The following is a 15,146-nucleotide window of genomic DNA, read 5'->3' as shown; positions in this document are numbered from 1 at the left end:
TTCTAACTTATCTAATCTATTATTATATCTATATGTACATGTATTTAAAACACTTGCACCTGCCCTCTGCCCCCAAATTAACACATGTACGTCATATGTACCGTCTGTCACACAAAGGTTCGGAATTATTATGTGCTTTTGATCTTCATTCGGTGTGCTTTTTCAAGAAGTCGATCTACATTGTTAAGCAATAACAACAGGCCTAAATAGTTCGCATGATAGATGGATACATGTTGTTACGCGGTCTTTCTTCATGCATTTTCTCGACCTCTCGTTGAGGATGATGGATCTTAAGACATCACGTGACCTCGGATACTTGCATTCCTGAGATGAGTTGTATTTTCCTACTCACCTTGACCTTAGTATAGCTGAAAAATTGTACACATTTTAATAACAGCGTTGGCGGGCTGGCACACGTGCCATCATTTTATCATATGGAGCGGGGAATGTTGGGTGGATGTAGGATTGCCAGATTTTTCAAGTAAGTTCAAGAGTGTTTGTAATTGCATATGTTTAATTGTCGGGTTGATGATTGAAAGCTTTTGAAATATTCTGAATTTGGGATGTATAACTGCTTTGCGTATTTGACACTGGGTCTGGTTTGGAAATCATCACCGTCCTTGTAACGAGGAATTGCTTGAATTTCATTGGTCGTATTGAACCGTGTACTAATTCACAATTCACAATGTATTAAGAAATGTGCTTTTTCAAGAAGTCGCACTGTTACTGTAAGTTTTATGAATGGCATTAAGTGGTACCTGGTCTTTGTTTGAGTGTTTACGGGACATACATGTATATATTTACTACCGCCTAAACACTTAATCAGATAATCTTAGTTTGTAAATGTATGTGGAAACATTAGCGCTAGGGCCGTGCCCTGTGGAGCACACTACATGTTATTCGGCGATTATCTGCTAATCGGCACTCCGGGAGGAGTACGCCGCCACCGCTGACAGGCTGCAGTTGTTAACAACTTCCGCCAAATCTCATTCATGTTTTTCCTCAGACAACCCACAGACGTGCGCTTTGTTAATGACGTAACCACGCGCCGTCTGTTTAATATTAGAATCGCTAGAATTTGTTTCCTACAAATACACGTGTGTATTTTTATGTCTTTGAAATCTTCACTGTTCATTGTTTGGATTTAGCGATCGAGTGAAATGTACACTGAACAAGAGAAGGGTTTTTGTTGGTCATTTCATTGACTGGAGAAATTCTTTGAATTTAAACAGTCAGATCCCTTGATTTTATGAAGACTTGATTTAACACTCTTGATGTTGAACTGTGCGATATTCTCGTACATTACAGGTCTCAGTATACACCGGGGTGTGACATCATCGTAACACGAGAGACTTTTAAAAGACTGAACTGGGGGTTTTCTCTTCAAAAATATTGCTTTTGATACTAGGCCACTGCCTTCAAAAACCACGAAAGTTTTCCTTTTCAAAATAATTAAAGTCATACTCTTTAAAAGCTGCAGAAATGTAGCTCTCTAGAAAAAAAATCAGAGACCCACAGTATCAGAGATCTGTCCCAATATTTTTTCGGAGAGCCACAGTTCTGCATCGTCGGATACCCATCAGTAGAAGATGAGATCAGCCGTGGGTGTCCGACGATGCAGTTCTGTAGCTAACCCTTTCACACATGTGGTGCACGGATTTTGTTTAATAAGATAATATTGCTCTCTTTTTTTTCTCACCCAAAATCATCTTATTCCTTTTTGATATTATTTTTAATAAAAAGATAAATGAATAATATTTGTCAACTTTGAAATGATTGCATGGTCGTCAAAAGTTACACAACGAGCCGACTTAATTAAATTTTTGTAGATTATAATTATGTAAACATTTATCCATGTACATACGTTTTGTTTTTTGTTATAATTTTCTATCTCTGTTCTTTATATATATATTATCATTTTGATTTTCTTTATGTATTCTAAATATATGTAAATGTTACAACATGAAATCTCCGCAAGGGGGAAATAAAGATTGAATGTACAAGTCATTTGGACTCAATGATCATTCAACTTTGAAATGCAATTGAAAAGTAATCATTTTTATTATTCCATTCAATTCAAAACTTCCCAAGAAAGGCAGATCTTATTCGGTTAATAATATTATGGCCATTGGGTGGTGTTTATTCGGCGTATGAAAATTTAGATATTCCATAAAATAGTGTTTAATCAACATCTTCTGTAATACCAGACATTTACATTTTTTTTTCTTTGTCAGATTTACGATTTTTCAAGATATTTTTGTTGGAACCCTGTGTGTTTTTGCAAACTAACTGCAATTCAGTATCGCTTATTCAGCAGTTCAATATATTTACTTATCTGAATCAAAACCTGGTAACTGTATTTTTCCTTATTTCGCGATACATAGAATTACCGAAATACCCATGATTTACCGAAATACCCTCAGAAAACACCGAAATACTCCCCCCCCCTAACCTACCAAAATACCCCATTTTTTCACTTCGTATTATTGTGATTTAAATCGCAACATATGAAATGAAAAAAATTGGTATTTCGGTACGTTAGGGGGTGTTTCGGTGTTTTCTGGAGATATTTCGGTAAATCACGGGTATTTCAGTAATTCTGTTTACCCCTAATATTGTAATATTACGAGATGGTGAAATTCACGTGACTTATCCATCATATAGAAATCACCCCCTCCCCCGCCCTCCCCATGCGTCCATTGTTTGTAAATCCCCGTTAATACATTAAACAACATTGACATTTAGTCCCTGTCTTTGTATTTGTAATATATTGAATTTTATATCAAGTTATTCAACTTAATCAAGTCAGCGTGTCAAATTATAAAGACAGCGCTTACATTATCGAGAATTAAGGACACACAAACAAACAATGGATGCATGGACTGTTATTTATTGTTTTCCGCTAAGTTTGGTTGTAACAAGTACAAATATAAAATTCTTAAAAAATTAAAGGAGCAGTAAATTGTCTATGATGTCCCAACATTGAAGTATATTATCCCCACCCTATATACTTCTGTATACATTTTCCGCAGTTTTGGAATTTAAAAATTTGAAGAAAAAAAATCATGGGAATAAATTACATTCCATACGGTAATACTAATTAAAACATAAATTTAGTTTTCGTTTTCATTTTTTTATGAAAAAGTTGTTTGTTGCAAAAGAACTCGAAAAGAATGGGATGATTGTAGTACATTACAAATGCACGATCTATTTAATCTATAAACGCGCTAAACCCACTCCGGAGTAATTTATAAATGCTGTAAATGATACGGCCAGGCGCGCGGCTTATTAACTTATTAAGATTACATACTGTAGCGTATCACGAAAGCCGAGCAATAAGTATCCGTCGCGCACCTTGAACAGGTGAGCTATAAATTTTAAATGATGCACTGGTGACGTATCACGTGACTTATCAAACTCTGTGCCACCCCCTTTTATTTTGTTTGGTTGGCACACCTGTGAGCTACCTACGGATTTTATCATACACATACGTGCAGACGAAAGGAACATTTTAAAGAAAGGCAGGTAACTATTTTCTCTTTTTCCATGTACATTAATGATTTGATACTTTTATAGAAGTCTTTGTCATCAAGTCACGGACTTCATACTTTGACAGGTTCCGATATAAATAAATTTCCGGAAATAGACACATAGCTGGATTATTCAGGAATTGTTTACAACATGGCTTTGTAAGGAGTTAAACTTTTAACCCGTCGGACAAAATCTGTTCACAAAGGTAGGATAAACTACAATATGTAGATCTAAATTGATAAGTAAGATTTTTATTTAAATTCAAATGGAAATTTGACGCAATAAGGTAACAAAGTACAGGTGAAAATGACTCATTCGGAATACCACACTAAGGAAGTGTTTTCCATCCTGTCGACACGGTACAACAAGATTGTCGAGAGTCCTCGGCGGCGAACGATTTCTAGATTGTTATTGTGTAATACGCTTTTATCTGATTTCACTCCATTAAATGGCAATGGATGGGGCTGGGGAGAGCGAAGGTAAATCGTTACTTAAATACGGCTAGTGAGCGGTCTTGAGTTTTCAATCATAACAGAACTTGACCTAGATTTATATACTAGTGTATTCAACAGCTGGTTTGTAATAGGGGCATTGTAATCAGACTTGTCAGACTGCGCGGATTTAACCTTACATTGACATGATGTGTCTATAACTTTTATATACGGCATGTATTATAGTGGTTGTTAGTATATTGTATGTGATGTCACTAAATTAATGGTCAGCAATATACACACATTTCCTGATGTCCCAGCATGTGAACGTGTTCCTGTACGTGACTTACACAGAGCTGAAGCATGAAGTGAACAACGAAGCTGCACTTCCTAGTGGTCTTAATCAAATCTCTGTGAGCAATACTAATCGATTTATTTATCAATTAGCAAGTCTGAATAAAAACCACTCTACTTTATTTACTATATACACTCATGTGATAATCCATATGCAATTTTTTATTTAAATATGGAAGATTTTTACTGTTGTCAAAATAGGGTTACTACAATCACATAAATGTACGTATATGTTAACATTTTCCCTAATTTTAAAATCTACTTCATCATCTGTTACCGTTACTAGCATTTCTTTAATTTCTTCTTTAAACACATTTCTTATATCCTCCAAAATCGCATGATTTGACTGTTAAGTCCTCTACCCTTTTGTTTGTTTGTTTGTTTGTCATCCTGCACTTGCCTGGTTCTCCTTATCTTTCTGCACTTGTCTGGTTCTCTGTCATTCTGTGTGTCAGACTGAATGATGTGTACCTGTTTCCTCATGACAGTCACCTTGGTAACATTGTGTGCACTCTCGCCATGAATGTGATCTCCCTCTCTGTCCTTCATTGGAGTCATTTTTCATAAACTTTAACTCTCTGTGTGTTTGTTGCTGTTGGATATATTCATGTATATATATATATATATGGAAAAGGGTTGGGTCTTTTTACGATAGGGTTTTTTCTGAAGGGTGGGGGATAATAAAGGGAATAACTACATGATAAGGCAATGGGGAAAGTATGTGTTGTATAAGATTTGGGGGAAATGAGGTTGGTGCTAAAAGCTATGACTTGTGTGCAATTGTTTTCGAAAATATATCTCTAGTTGTTACTGCGTAGTATTGTTAGCGTAGTTCCTGATGTGAAGTGCCCCGAGTTTCCCATTGATAACCATCTTATCTTCTTGTCTCCCACAGGGTGACTGTCTGGAACACAGGAGACATGTTTGGTTTGTCCAAACTGTTTGGGAGTTGTGGGCGGCTCCTCTGGAGCGACACAGAGACTCCCGGCACTGGCTATGATATGGTCAGCAAGGACGATTCAGCTATTTTGAATGAATTTTCACCCGAAGAGGAACCATTGTCGCCGGAGGACATAGTGGTGTCTCAGCCTATTTGGCAGGGCAGGACAGATAATGCTGTGAAAAATAAATCGGTTCCTGATCTCAAATCTCTCTCGTCCAGTATGGGAAGCGTGTACCAATCGACGACTTTGTCGGGGATAAGATCGAGCAAATCAACAGAAAATGTTCCATCCGTGTCGGGTAGTTCACAGATTTCAAGACTTTCAGGTAGTCCCAAGACTTCGGTAATCCACTCCAATCCAAAGAAAGGACACTCTGTACATATTTCACATGCACCATCTGTGTTCTCCAGCCCAATTGTTAAGTCTACAGGAAACTTAAATCTTCCCAAGCCATCTGGTTCACGGAACAGTTACAAACTGTCAAAAAAACAGAAGTCAGAGGAAGTGAAACTACAGATTGTGTCTGTTGTTTGATGTGTCAGGTTTTGGTTTCTTGAAGATGCTTCAGAATGGTGCCAAATAAGTAGAAACGTAGTTTTATTGTTGAGAGACAAGTGGTTATTGCTTGATTTGTGGAGAGAGATGTGCTCAGGTTCCATTGATCAAAGCTTTGCTGATCGGAGTTTAGAAATTTCAGATTCCATACATTGTGTGTCTTGTTATACATATTGTTTTCTTGTTTAAGTAGATAGGGCTCCCTAGCTCTTTCCATCATCGAAGTGGTAGGGTTCTTCTTTTCTTTTTTTTTAAATTACGATATGTTTTCTGGAATCTCGAGTACACAGTCCTGATGCCTTGTGGAAAAAATGGGAAATGCACCTTGTTTTTAATATTTTTAGAAACAAAAATAATTTACAAATGCTTTATGTATGAAGAGGCTGATGCTGATGCCTGGTTTTCTTTTTAACAGGCGAGATTGGAGTATTTTAAACTCTGTTTAACTCTGCAGACCGTTCTAAAGCGTGTTATTGGTTGTAGAATAGAATGCTTTTTTAAAGACTGTGAATTACATTTTAAGAGTGAACAGTTTTTAGTGATTTAGCCGAAAGCCTTAATATGCATAATGCAAGAAGAGATCCACTTTAATATGTTTTCTGTGCAAGTATGCGAGTTTGTTACTTATATATACACTTACCTTCTTACAACACGTTACATTATACACCCTGTGTCATTTTAATTTATCATACTTTTTTAATGCATTGAGTAGATATGCGATGTAATTTTTTGTATACGTGTCATGATAGAATTTTTATTGAAAGTTAAATGCAATTCATTTAGTTTTAGGATCAAATACTGTGCTAATATTGAACTTATTTTTATATTTATGTCAAAATACATTTTTTTTTCTTCATGAAAATCAAACACTTTATAAATTCACATGTCCTGTTCTCCCATTAATGAATTACTAGCTGCAATAATGTAGCCCTCTCTGATTTTTTTTTTTTTTTTTTTTTGATTTTTTTTAGGGAGAGGGCTACAACTCCTTAGGATCTCCGTAATGGTGCAAATGCGGGAGTGATTCACTCCCGCAACATTTGCGCTCATTCTAAACATTTCCTGACTTTCTTTACGTAAATAAAATGATATTCTATGTTTCTTAGTCAATATATAAATTTACAACCTACAACTTTAGATTTGTGAGGCTCTATTCTACCGTTTTCAACAATTTCGATAAATCCCAGTTTCTCGATTCATATTTGTGCGCCATGTTTGATGTACTGAAGTTTCAACTTCCGGTTGTCAAGTCATTTGCATATGCCATATAAGGTGGTATTTACATCAATGGACAAGTATGGAGGCGAAAGCTATTTCGTCGGTATTGAGAAGGTTTGAATTTAATATCAAGTTAAAAACCGAACAGCAGAGTGTAAATTCTTTCTGCAACAATATGATTTTCCTTCCTTTGTCGAAGTGGCTCGAATAACTACATTTTCGCGCTGATTGTCAATGTTTAGGCTTTTCATTAGATCCACCTACGAGATCTCGCGATAACAAGCATGGCGGAGCAGACGAAGAATTTTGCATGCTGTACATTATATTTAATGAAAAACACCTTTATTAGACATGCCCGAGCACGAAGTTGGTACTCCTTTTGGTATAAACAACATTTGGGACTAATACACAGAGTTTATTATCGGTTATTCATAAAATTATTTTGCACCATTACGGAGATCCTATGGAATTGTAGCCCTATCCCGAAAACGTCAGAATAAAAAAAAAATTGGATTGGGCTACATTATTGCAGCTAATGAATTACTTGACAGTTTACAGGTAAGAAAAATATGAAGTTTCCACTTTATATTGACACGTAATCTGAAGCACAACACAGCCATGATTTGTTAGAAATGGAAATTTTAACAGGATCATTTTATGCATAAAGTGGACCTATTTTCACATCACACACCGTCCTTGTGTAAGTTTAGATTTGCAATATCACATTCGTACTAGTAAGAAAGAATGCACAGTATGAATTTTTATTTCATTGGAAAGATTTACAATGGTGAATCTAGAGGGGGTTGCAATTGCCCACCCCCTTTTGTTGAATATTTTTAATAATAAATGGTAATTATTTTATTTAGCAAGTAAGTTTTGGGTGGAAAAGGTACAAACTTGGGTCAGACCTCGTTTTGGAAAATTGTATGGCTCCACCACCATATCTTCAAAATGGGTGTATTTACTCATCTGATTTTATCATTTGATTTTGATTAGAGAAACACACCAAGTTCAAATTGTTGAGTACTGTGTTTTCAATATGTCTTGCAATATATTAGATATATATTTTATATTTGAAAATTTATTTTTTATATTCATTTATAAACAGGAATCTGCACGTGTGGATACATGTATAATTGTTCCCTTTAAAATCCAGGAATTTTGTACACTTGTGTAGATATGTATACATATTCATTGTACTTTGACCCCCCAAAAAATATTGGAAAATAGTGGCCAGCATGTTGCCTACACCAAAAAGAAGTTGAAAGTTTTCTTGCCCCAGGTTAGCTCTCTACCAAAGACTAACATATGCACAGAATTTGGAGTATATGTCATAAAGATTGCAATCAATGTCAAAAATATATTACATTTATAGTTTCCTCATACAAAATTTTTGATTTGTCATATGCGCAACATATTGATTCCATGTATAAATTGTTGGAATTTTAAAGAAAGGTAAATAAAAACTGAAGAAATAGCAGGTGTATGTATGTTGATTTATTTTATTAATTTTAACAATGGTTTTTTTTTTGGGGGGGGTAGTCTTTTTTTTTTTTTTGTTGTTGCTTTTTTATATACTTTTCTTTGGTCGTTAACTACAAAACTTGCATTTGTCGGAAAGCCAGGTTGTAGAGATTTTGGTCCTGATTTTGGCCATAGTTTAAAACTACAATGCTGATAAAACTTAAACTACAAAACACTCAGTGATACGGGTATGTATTGCATACGTCGAACACGATGAAGTTAAGATATATTTACTGTTGCAGGTATATGCAAATAGTTGTGGTCGAGACATGTACCCTACGATTTAAAAATGCCTTAAATTAATTATACGATCATAAAAATTGCCAACTTTGTGACGTCATATACCTAGATTGGAATCAGTTTGGCTGGGAAATCTTGGTTTTTGTCCTCACATCCTCGTTAAGCAATGATGACGATCTACTTCGCTTCTCTTTTGACGTTTGGGCTAAGGAAAGGCATCAATGATCAGTAAGTTGGAGGGAGTTGGCTTGGGGTAATTTATGGAGTGGAGTGGAGTCAATGAATAAAATTCATGTTTATCATATATAGGATAAACATTTACAAACCACAACACAGGACTTTGATAGAATTGCTTACAAATAAAATAAAAGAATTAACATGCATTACTGAAGGAATTAACTGACCATGATTTTGCAACTCTTAACCAGAAATTAATATAGCATTTGCGTAATTTGACTATTAGCAGAAAATAATTGCACTTGAATTATGGCCCTGCTAATTATGCAACATAACTATAGCCAAACAAATAAGATAAGTTAAAAAATCATGTAATGTCTTAGCCCCTCTTACACTGCTGTGGAGAGAGGTTAAACCCCTTCCATTTTAATCTGTCTCATGTGCTACCCAATAAAATACTAGATTTACTTCTGTCAATTTATCAATAATATTGATATGTTATATCAATCTATAATTCATTAAAAAAAAAACACCCAAAAACTCAGCTATTTTAATAAAAACACATGAATAGGAAATGCCATTGCCAAAGCCAAGCAGTGCACAGTGTTAAAATGATGAAGGGATTGTCTGGCATTGCAGGTCATAAATCTGACCTCATTGTTAGCGCTTGTGACAGGAAAATTTTCCTCACACCTAAGGGGATGAAGGGGCTTTGACAGATGTGTGTGCAACTAAAGTAGAACAAACAGATTGAACCAAATTCCAGCACACCCATTTGTACCGGATGAGGATGTTGAGAGTTACATTACTCTAAACTAAAGAGTGGCGGTTAGGGGAGAGTTACATTACTCTAAACTAAAGAGTGCCGGTTAGGGGAGAGTTACATTACTCTAAACTAAAGAGTGCCGGTTAGGGGAGAGTTACATTACTCTAAACTAAAGAGTGGCGGTTGGGGGATACATGTGATACTGATAATAATGCACAGAGACACCTCTCCATGACTCCACTCCGCTCCATCCCATAAATTACCCCAAGCCGAGGGAGTTACAAGCAAGGGTCGATTGATACAAATATTATACAGTTATTGACTAGTTCGAGGACAACAGTTGCTTTGTTTGACCCTAGATCGGATTTGTTGCCCAAAGCCGTAGGCTTGTTTTCGTAAGGAGTTATATAGGAACTGTTCTATAGGGGTATAACAACATTTAATTCTAGGTTTCGGCGAGCTTACCCCGTCACGGTAAAGGGCAGTATGCTATGTTTGTGCCAGATTACAAAATGTGAAAATAAATATCATTTAACAACGTTTTATCAATAAAAGTGTGACCGTGTAATTTTTTCTCTGTTTGAGGAGTTGTAAACATAAAGCAATCAAAGGATAATTAGTTATAGGAGTCCATAGTGACGGTATGATGACTGAAAGATGACTTGAAAAGTCATTGAGAGGTTACTGAAAGTTTGTTGAATGATTGAAAGTTGACTAAACGACTGAGTGGTTGCTGAATAATAACAATAATACAATTTATATAGCGCCTTATATAAAACAAATTACTCTAAGGCGCTTTACAGGGGTAAGAAGAGGAATAGAACACCATTAAATGACAGTATGGCATAAGATCTTATATCTGTAAAAATTACCAAAATGTCACTGAATGACCATTGAAAACGACTGAATGATCACTAAACTGTTCACTTTATTTCACTTCATTGAATGATACATGATTCATGTTCTTGCCATTCATTTCACAGAATGGTTACTGAAAGTTTGTTGAAATATCATTGAAATGTGACTGGATGATAGCTGAAAGGTGACTGGATGATAGCTGAAAGGTGACTGACTGATGACTGAAAGGTGACTGGATGATCACTGAAATGTTAGGAAACTGACTGCAAAGATCTTTATTAGTGACAATGCAAGCAGATTCCTGAATGATTCAGTAACTGTTGGCCATATGATGGCATTTCATCTTTTGAAACCTCTTGGGTGAGCCTGAGGGCAAATACACCATGTATTTGCCGATACTTTCAGGGTAGCAGTCCCGAGTATACCCAACGACCTGGTACTTTGCTATTGTTTTTATGTAAAACTGATCGTCATTTACTGTTTGTTTAGTTTGGTCTCATGAGCGAGGTTTCATCAGACTGAAATCAGCTACATTGCAGGAAATAGGATTAGTCCGACCGACGCGACATCCAATATATACTCTATATATGCCCCTATCGTTTTGTGACTGCACAAAAATCCAAGATACCAGATAAAATAGCCCGCATCGATGTGAGAACAAATGACTTCGTATTTCACATAGAATGAATATCGCAGCTTTGCAACCCCCAGCGTTCCCGCCAATCCTGTCTCGTGTGGTACCGAATCATTAGCAGATCAAATTCAATACTAATGAAAAAATGTTCATGTATACGTTTACATTTCTGTAAAAATCAATGTTTGGCTGTACTTGCTGTTAGCCATGACGTAGCGAATCGATTTTTACATAAGATTGTTTAGGTATAATCGCCGTGCCGTATTGTTTTCATAGAGTGTCCTTGTATCAGCAAATGAATAATGCAACTGCCAGTAAACGATGACCATGTGACACATGCCGAGTAAAGGACTCCACCACAGCGGCATGCATTTGTGCCTAATGCCCAGCTTAATATCGCGCGTCAGTGATCAACCTACTAATTTTTCTCTTTGCAGGATGAGACCCATTTTATGGTAGCAGTGATCCGGGTTTGACATCGGCCTCCAAATGAGGTAAGCCGACTTTCACATTTCACTCCCTGTTTAAACATTTTTCTTTCGGCAACAAAGAAAGCCAATGGGAGAAAAATATGTATGCATTGATTTGTGATGTTTGTGCAAGAAAATCCTCGGTTAGATAGACAGCATCTACCATGTTGTGTACTTCTCTGTTTAATGGTATGTACACACATGAACCTTCAAACAATCACATCATCCTTCGGGCTGTCGCTGTGACGTCATTTTTTATTTAAAGGTAACTTATCACGACTAATCGCACTGCTCTCTGTTCGTTTGCATTATTGAGGCAAAAGTATGCTTTGAATGTGCGTTTTATCTTAAAGCTTCATTTATTACTCAGAAACAACTTGAGCATCGTTTTCGTACATGTTTCATGAAATAAAAACTGAAATACCATCTTGTGGTACTGTTGGTATGCATATACCGTCTTCATACCACGATATACATGTTATATAGTGAACAATCAAGGGGCAGCATGAAAATATATACAAACACTGTACATATACGTATACAAGTAAAGAAAAAGTGAGTACATAACACATAGTTACATGCAAATACATTAACATATACTTCAAGAAAATGTCGGCACAAATGATATTTGAATGATATTTCCGACATATGCTCAGGAAAACGCAAAGGGATTGAGAACGCAACACTGTTACAGACCAAACAACAGGAGCGTGGTTATGTAATTTTAATTACATTGATAATGGCGTATAATCATTTTAAAATTTCTTTCATGAGAAAGCATATTACTCTTATCAGCATTCATTATCTGTGTGACATTCCCTTCTTTCAGTGCCTGCAGAGAGGGGTGTCGAAGGGCATTTCGGGGAATCCTTCATATTCCCGGTTGCAAAACCATATGTTTCAAGTGTGTTCTTTTGCCCTGCTATTCCAATAATGACAGCGATGACGAAAAAGACAAAGATGATGAAGGTTACGACAGTTATGGAAATACAGACACCCATGTACTTCCGACTCATGAAGGCAGCCATGACACATCCGGGTCTCCGAACCAAGCGACTCATCATGAGTACGTCAATAGTGTCCAGTATACTAACATAGAAATGCAAGAGACAGGACAGGCACAAAGTTCAGACAATATATACGTTCCAATGCAACTGGAATCTCTTGACCACCTCGTGGCAACTCAGAACTTGAATGCCAGTGAACAAACAAATATTTCGAACATTGAGCTCATGACATGTAAATTGAAAGTAGAACGCCCGAATCCGAAAGCATCGTACGTGAACTTTCCCGAGTCCAGTCCGTTACTGAAAGAGACAGAAGAAAACGTAGAGAGTGAAAAGATGACCAATATGTCAAATGTTGACGTCCATGTGGAAGAAAAGGATGTAGCCTCGAAGAATTATAGTTCTGATATATCCGAGAAGCATTCCAAGTCGGCGGGGATTGAGGCAACCTCTGTAACAAAAGCATCAAAACAAATCTCTTATAACGAAGAAAGAACACAAAAGAAAAGCGTCAACACAGACGCTGGTACACTGAGAAGTCAGACATTGGCGGAAGAGATTGACGGAGCCTCGGGAAAGAAAATGGTGCTTTTAGAAACAGATTTATGATGTCCGTGTTCTGTGTTCATGATTGTTCAGTCTTTTTTTAAGTATTCGTATTTCGTGCCATATATAATATATGATTTTATGGATGTTAATTTATGATAATGATGTACAAGATGCATATTTGGAAGGCATGTGTTTCATATTTGTTTTATCGAATTACTTTTCTTTTATTGTACACTGGGCGTAGACATAAAGAAAAACGGCATGCGTTATGCTCCTGTATATGTACCATCTGCATATGTTCAAGTCTTTCAATTGTCCTAGCTTAGTCAAACAATTTTAACAATGATTTGCTTCTTAAACACAACACTCCAAAAATATCTAAGTTCTGTAGAACATTAAATGAAACTCTGATGTCGGAACATTTTTAATCCACAATTTTAGCGATAATATCAAAACCAAAATATTTATCTAGTGTAACTATTATTCTACTTTCAAATGTTTAGTTTTAAAATGAAATATTTGGCAAACATTTTCATTAGTGAAGATTTTAAAAATCCTGACCTTGAGAATTTTAATTCCTATTGACTTTCCGGAATGAAAAGTTTTGAAGATTTTTGTTTTCTAGTCCGAGTTGACAATATGTACAATGTTAACTTGTCGAGACTGTTTTACAATTTATGTATATCAACCAATGTCTACTAGTATATATACATGCACCGTATTGGTCATGGCAGATTAACGTAATCGTACTATTCACGGCTCAGATCCTGATTTTAGTAAAACCAGGATATCGTTTTACAGTATATTTATATATTTTCATTTAATTTATCGGTTTACTTGGTGAGTGTAAATAAAAATTTTAATGCATACTTTATGTAATCTGTATTTTCATTGGCAGAAGCAATAAGGTTTGCGCATGGACGAGACGCAAAACGTTATAGTAACATTATACAAAACCACAGGCTCTTAACGGTTTTTTTTTAAATATATATTTATATACATATGTAATTATATATAAATAAATAGTCTTCCTGCAAATAAACCATTCACATTTTTTATTATATATATTTAAAGCGTCGAGAGCCTGTGCATCAAACATAAACTTCCTGGCGTATTTGATAAAAAGAGATGAGCACCAAGCCAAATACCAAGAATTTCATTAGATTGAAAATAACTTGCCTTCATTTTCAGATTGGAGGACATTTGATGTTGCTTTTTCAGTCGCAGTCATCTCTTTTACCTCCGTTTGAGACCGTCAAATCAACATTCACACTCGCAAGATACCCTATGTGTACTAAGATACCCTATGTGTACTAAGATACCCTATGTGTACTAAATACCCTATGTGTACTCGTTTGTATTTGCAACCTCGAAATAAACAAAAGTATACCGTCAAGAAATACACACCATGCCAAAAAATACACAAGACATGCACATCTTATCTAAATCGTTGATGATCCTATCAGAAGACGTCATTTAAACAGGAAAATGTTTTCTTTGTTGTTTCACAGGGTGATGAAGGTAGTTAGCATTGCAGAAAAAATGCACCGCGTAAGCGGGTTATGCAAATTTTTTATGCAATGATTGCTACCTTCATCACCCAATGAAACAACGAAGAAAGACATTTTATTAAGGTCTTCCGTCTCCTGCGGAAGACCTTACTATTATTGTTCGCGTTCTTCTTCTTCATTATTATTAAGGTCTTCCGTCTCCTGCGGAAGACCTTACTATTATTGTTCGCGTTCTTCTTCTTCATTATTATTATTATTATTATTTTCCTTGGTAGTACACGCGTTTTTCTCAGCCATTTCTCGATCGATTTTCACGAAATTTTCAGGAAAGATGTCTTTTGGTGACGACACTTTGCTTGCAAAATTTCGTGCTTGAC

The 15,146-nt window shown here is 35.9% G+C and overlaps 2 protein-coding genes across 7 annotated transcripts; both read left to right on the top strand.

Annotated features, from left to right (window-relative positions):
- Positions 1 to 393: 393 nt before the first annotated feature.
- On the top strand, positions 394 to 14,127 carry LOC125669663 (uncharacterized). Of its 6 annotated transcripts, none has more exons than XM_048904359.2 (4): positions 3,429 to 3,525; positions 4,219 to 4,375; positions 11,670 to 11,726; positions 12,532 to 14,127. In XM_048904359.2, the coding sequence occupies exons 3-4, from the start codon at positions 11,722 to 11,724 to the stop codon at positions 13,316 to 13,318; spliced, it is 792 nt and encodes a 263-aa protein (XP_048760316.2). In that variant the 5' UTR covers positions 3,429 to 3,525; positions 4,219 to 4,375; positions 11,670 to 11,721; the 3' UTR covers positions 13,319 to 14,127. The 6 variants fall into 6 exon arrangements, with proteins under 6 accessions (XP_048760313.2, XP_048760310.2, XP_048760314.2 ...); XM_048904358.2 differs by lacking the exon at positions 4,219 to 4,375 and adding an exon at positions 3,617 to 3,736; XM_048904356.2 differs by lacking the exons at positions 3,429 to 3,525; positions 4,219 to 4,375 and adding an exon at positions 394 to 481.
- On the top strand, positions 3,755 to 8,517 carry LOC125669664 (uncharacterized). The gene is made up of 2 exons (XM_048904360.2): positions 3,755 to 4,010; positions 5,212 to 8,517. The coding sequence occupies exons 1-2, from the start codon at positions 3,838 to 3,840 to the stop codon at positions 5,792 to 5,794; spliced, it is 756 nt and encodes a 251-aa protein (XP_048760317.1). The 5' UTR covers positions 3,755 to 3,837; the 3' UTR covers positions 5,795 to 8,517.
- Positions 14,128 to 15,146: the final 1,019 nt, after the last annotated feature.

The sequence above is a fragment of the Ostrea edulis genome, chromosome 4 (assembly GCF_947568905.1).
Source record: "Ostrea edulis chromosome 4, xbOstEdul1.1, whole genome shotgun sequence".
NCBI lineage: Eukaryota > Metazoa > Mollusca > Bivalvia > Ostreida > Ostreidae > Ostrea > Ostrea edulis.
Note: the sequence above shows the minus strand (reverse complement) of the source record. Positions and strands in the feature narration are given on the sequence as shown.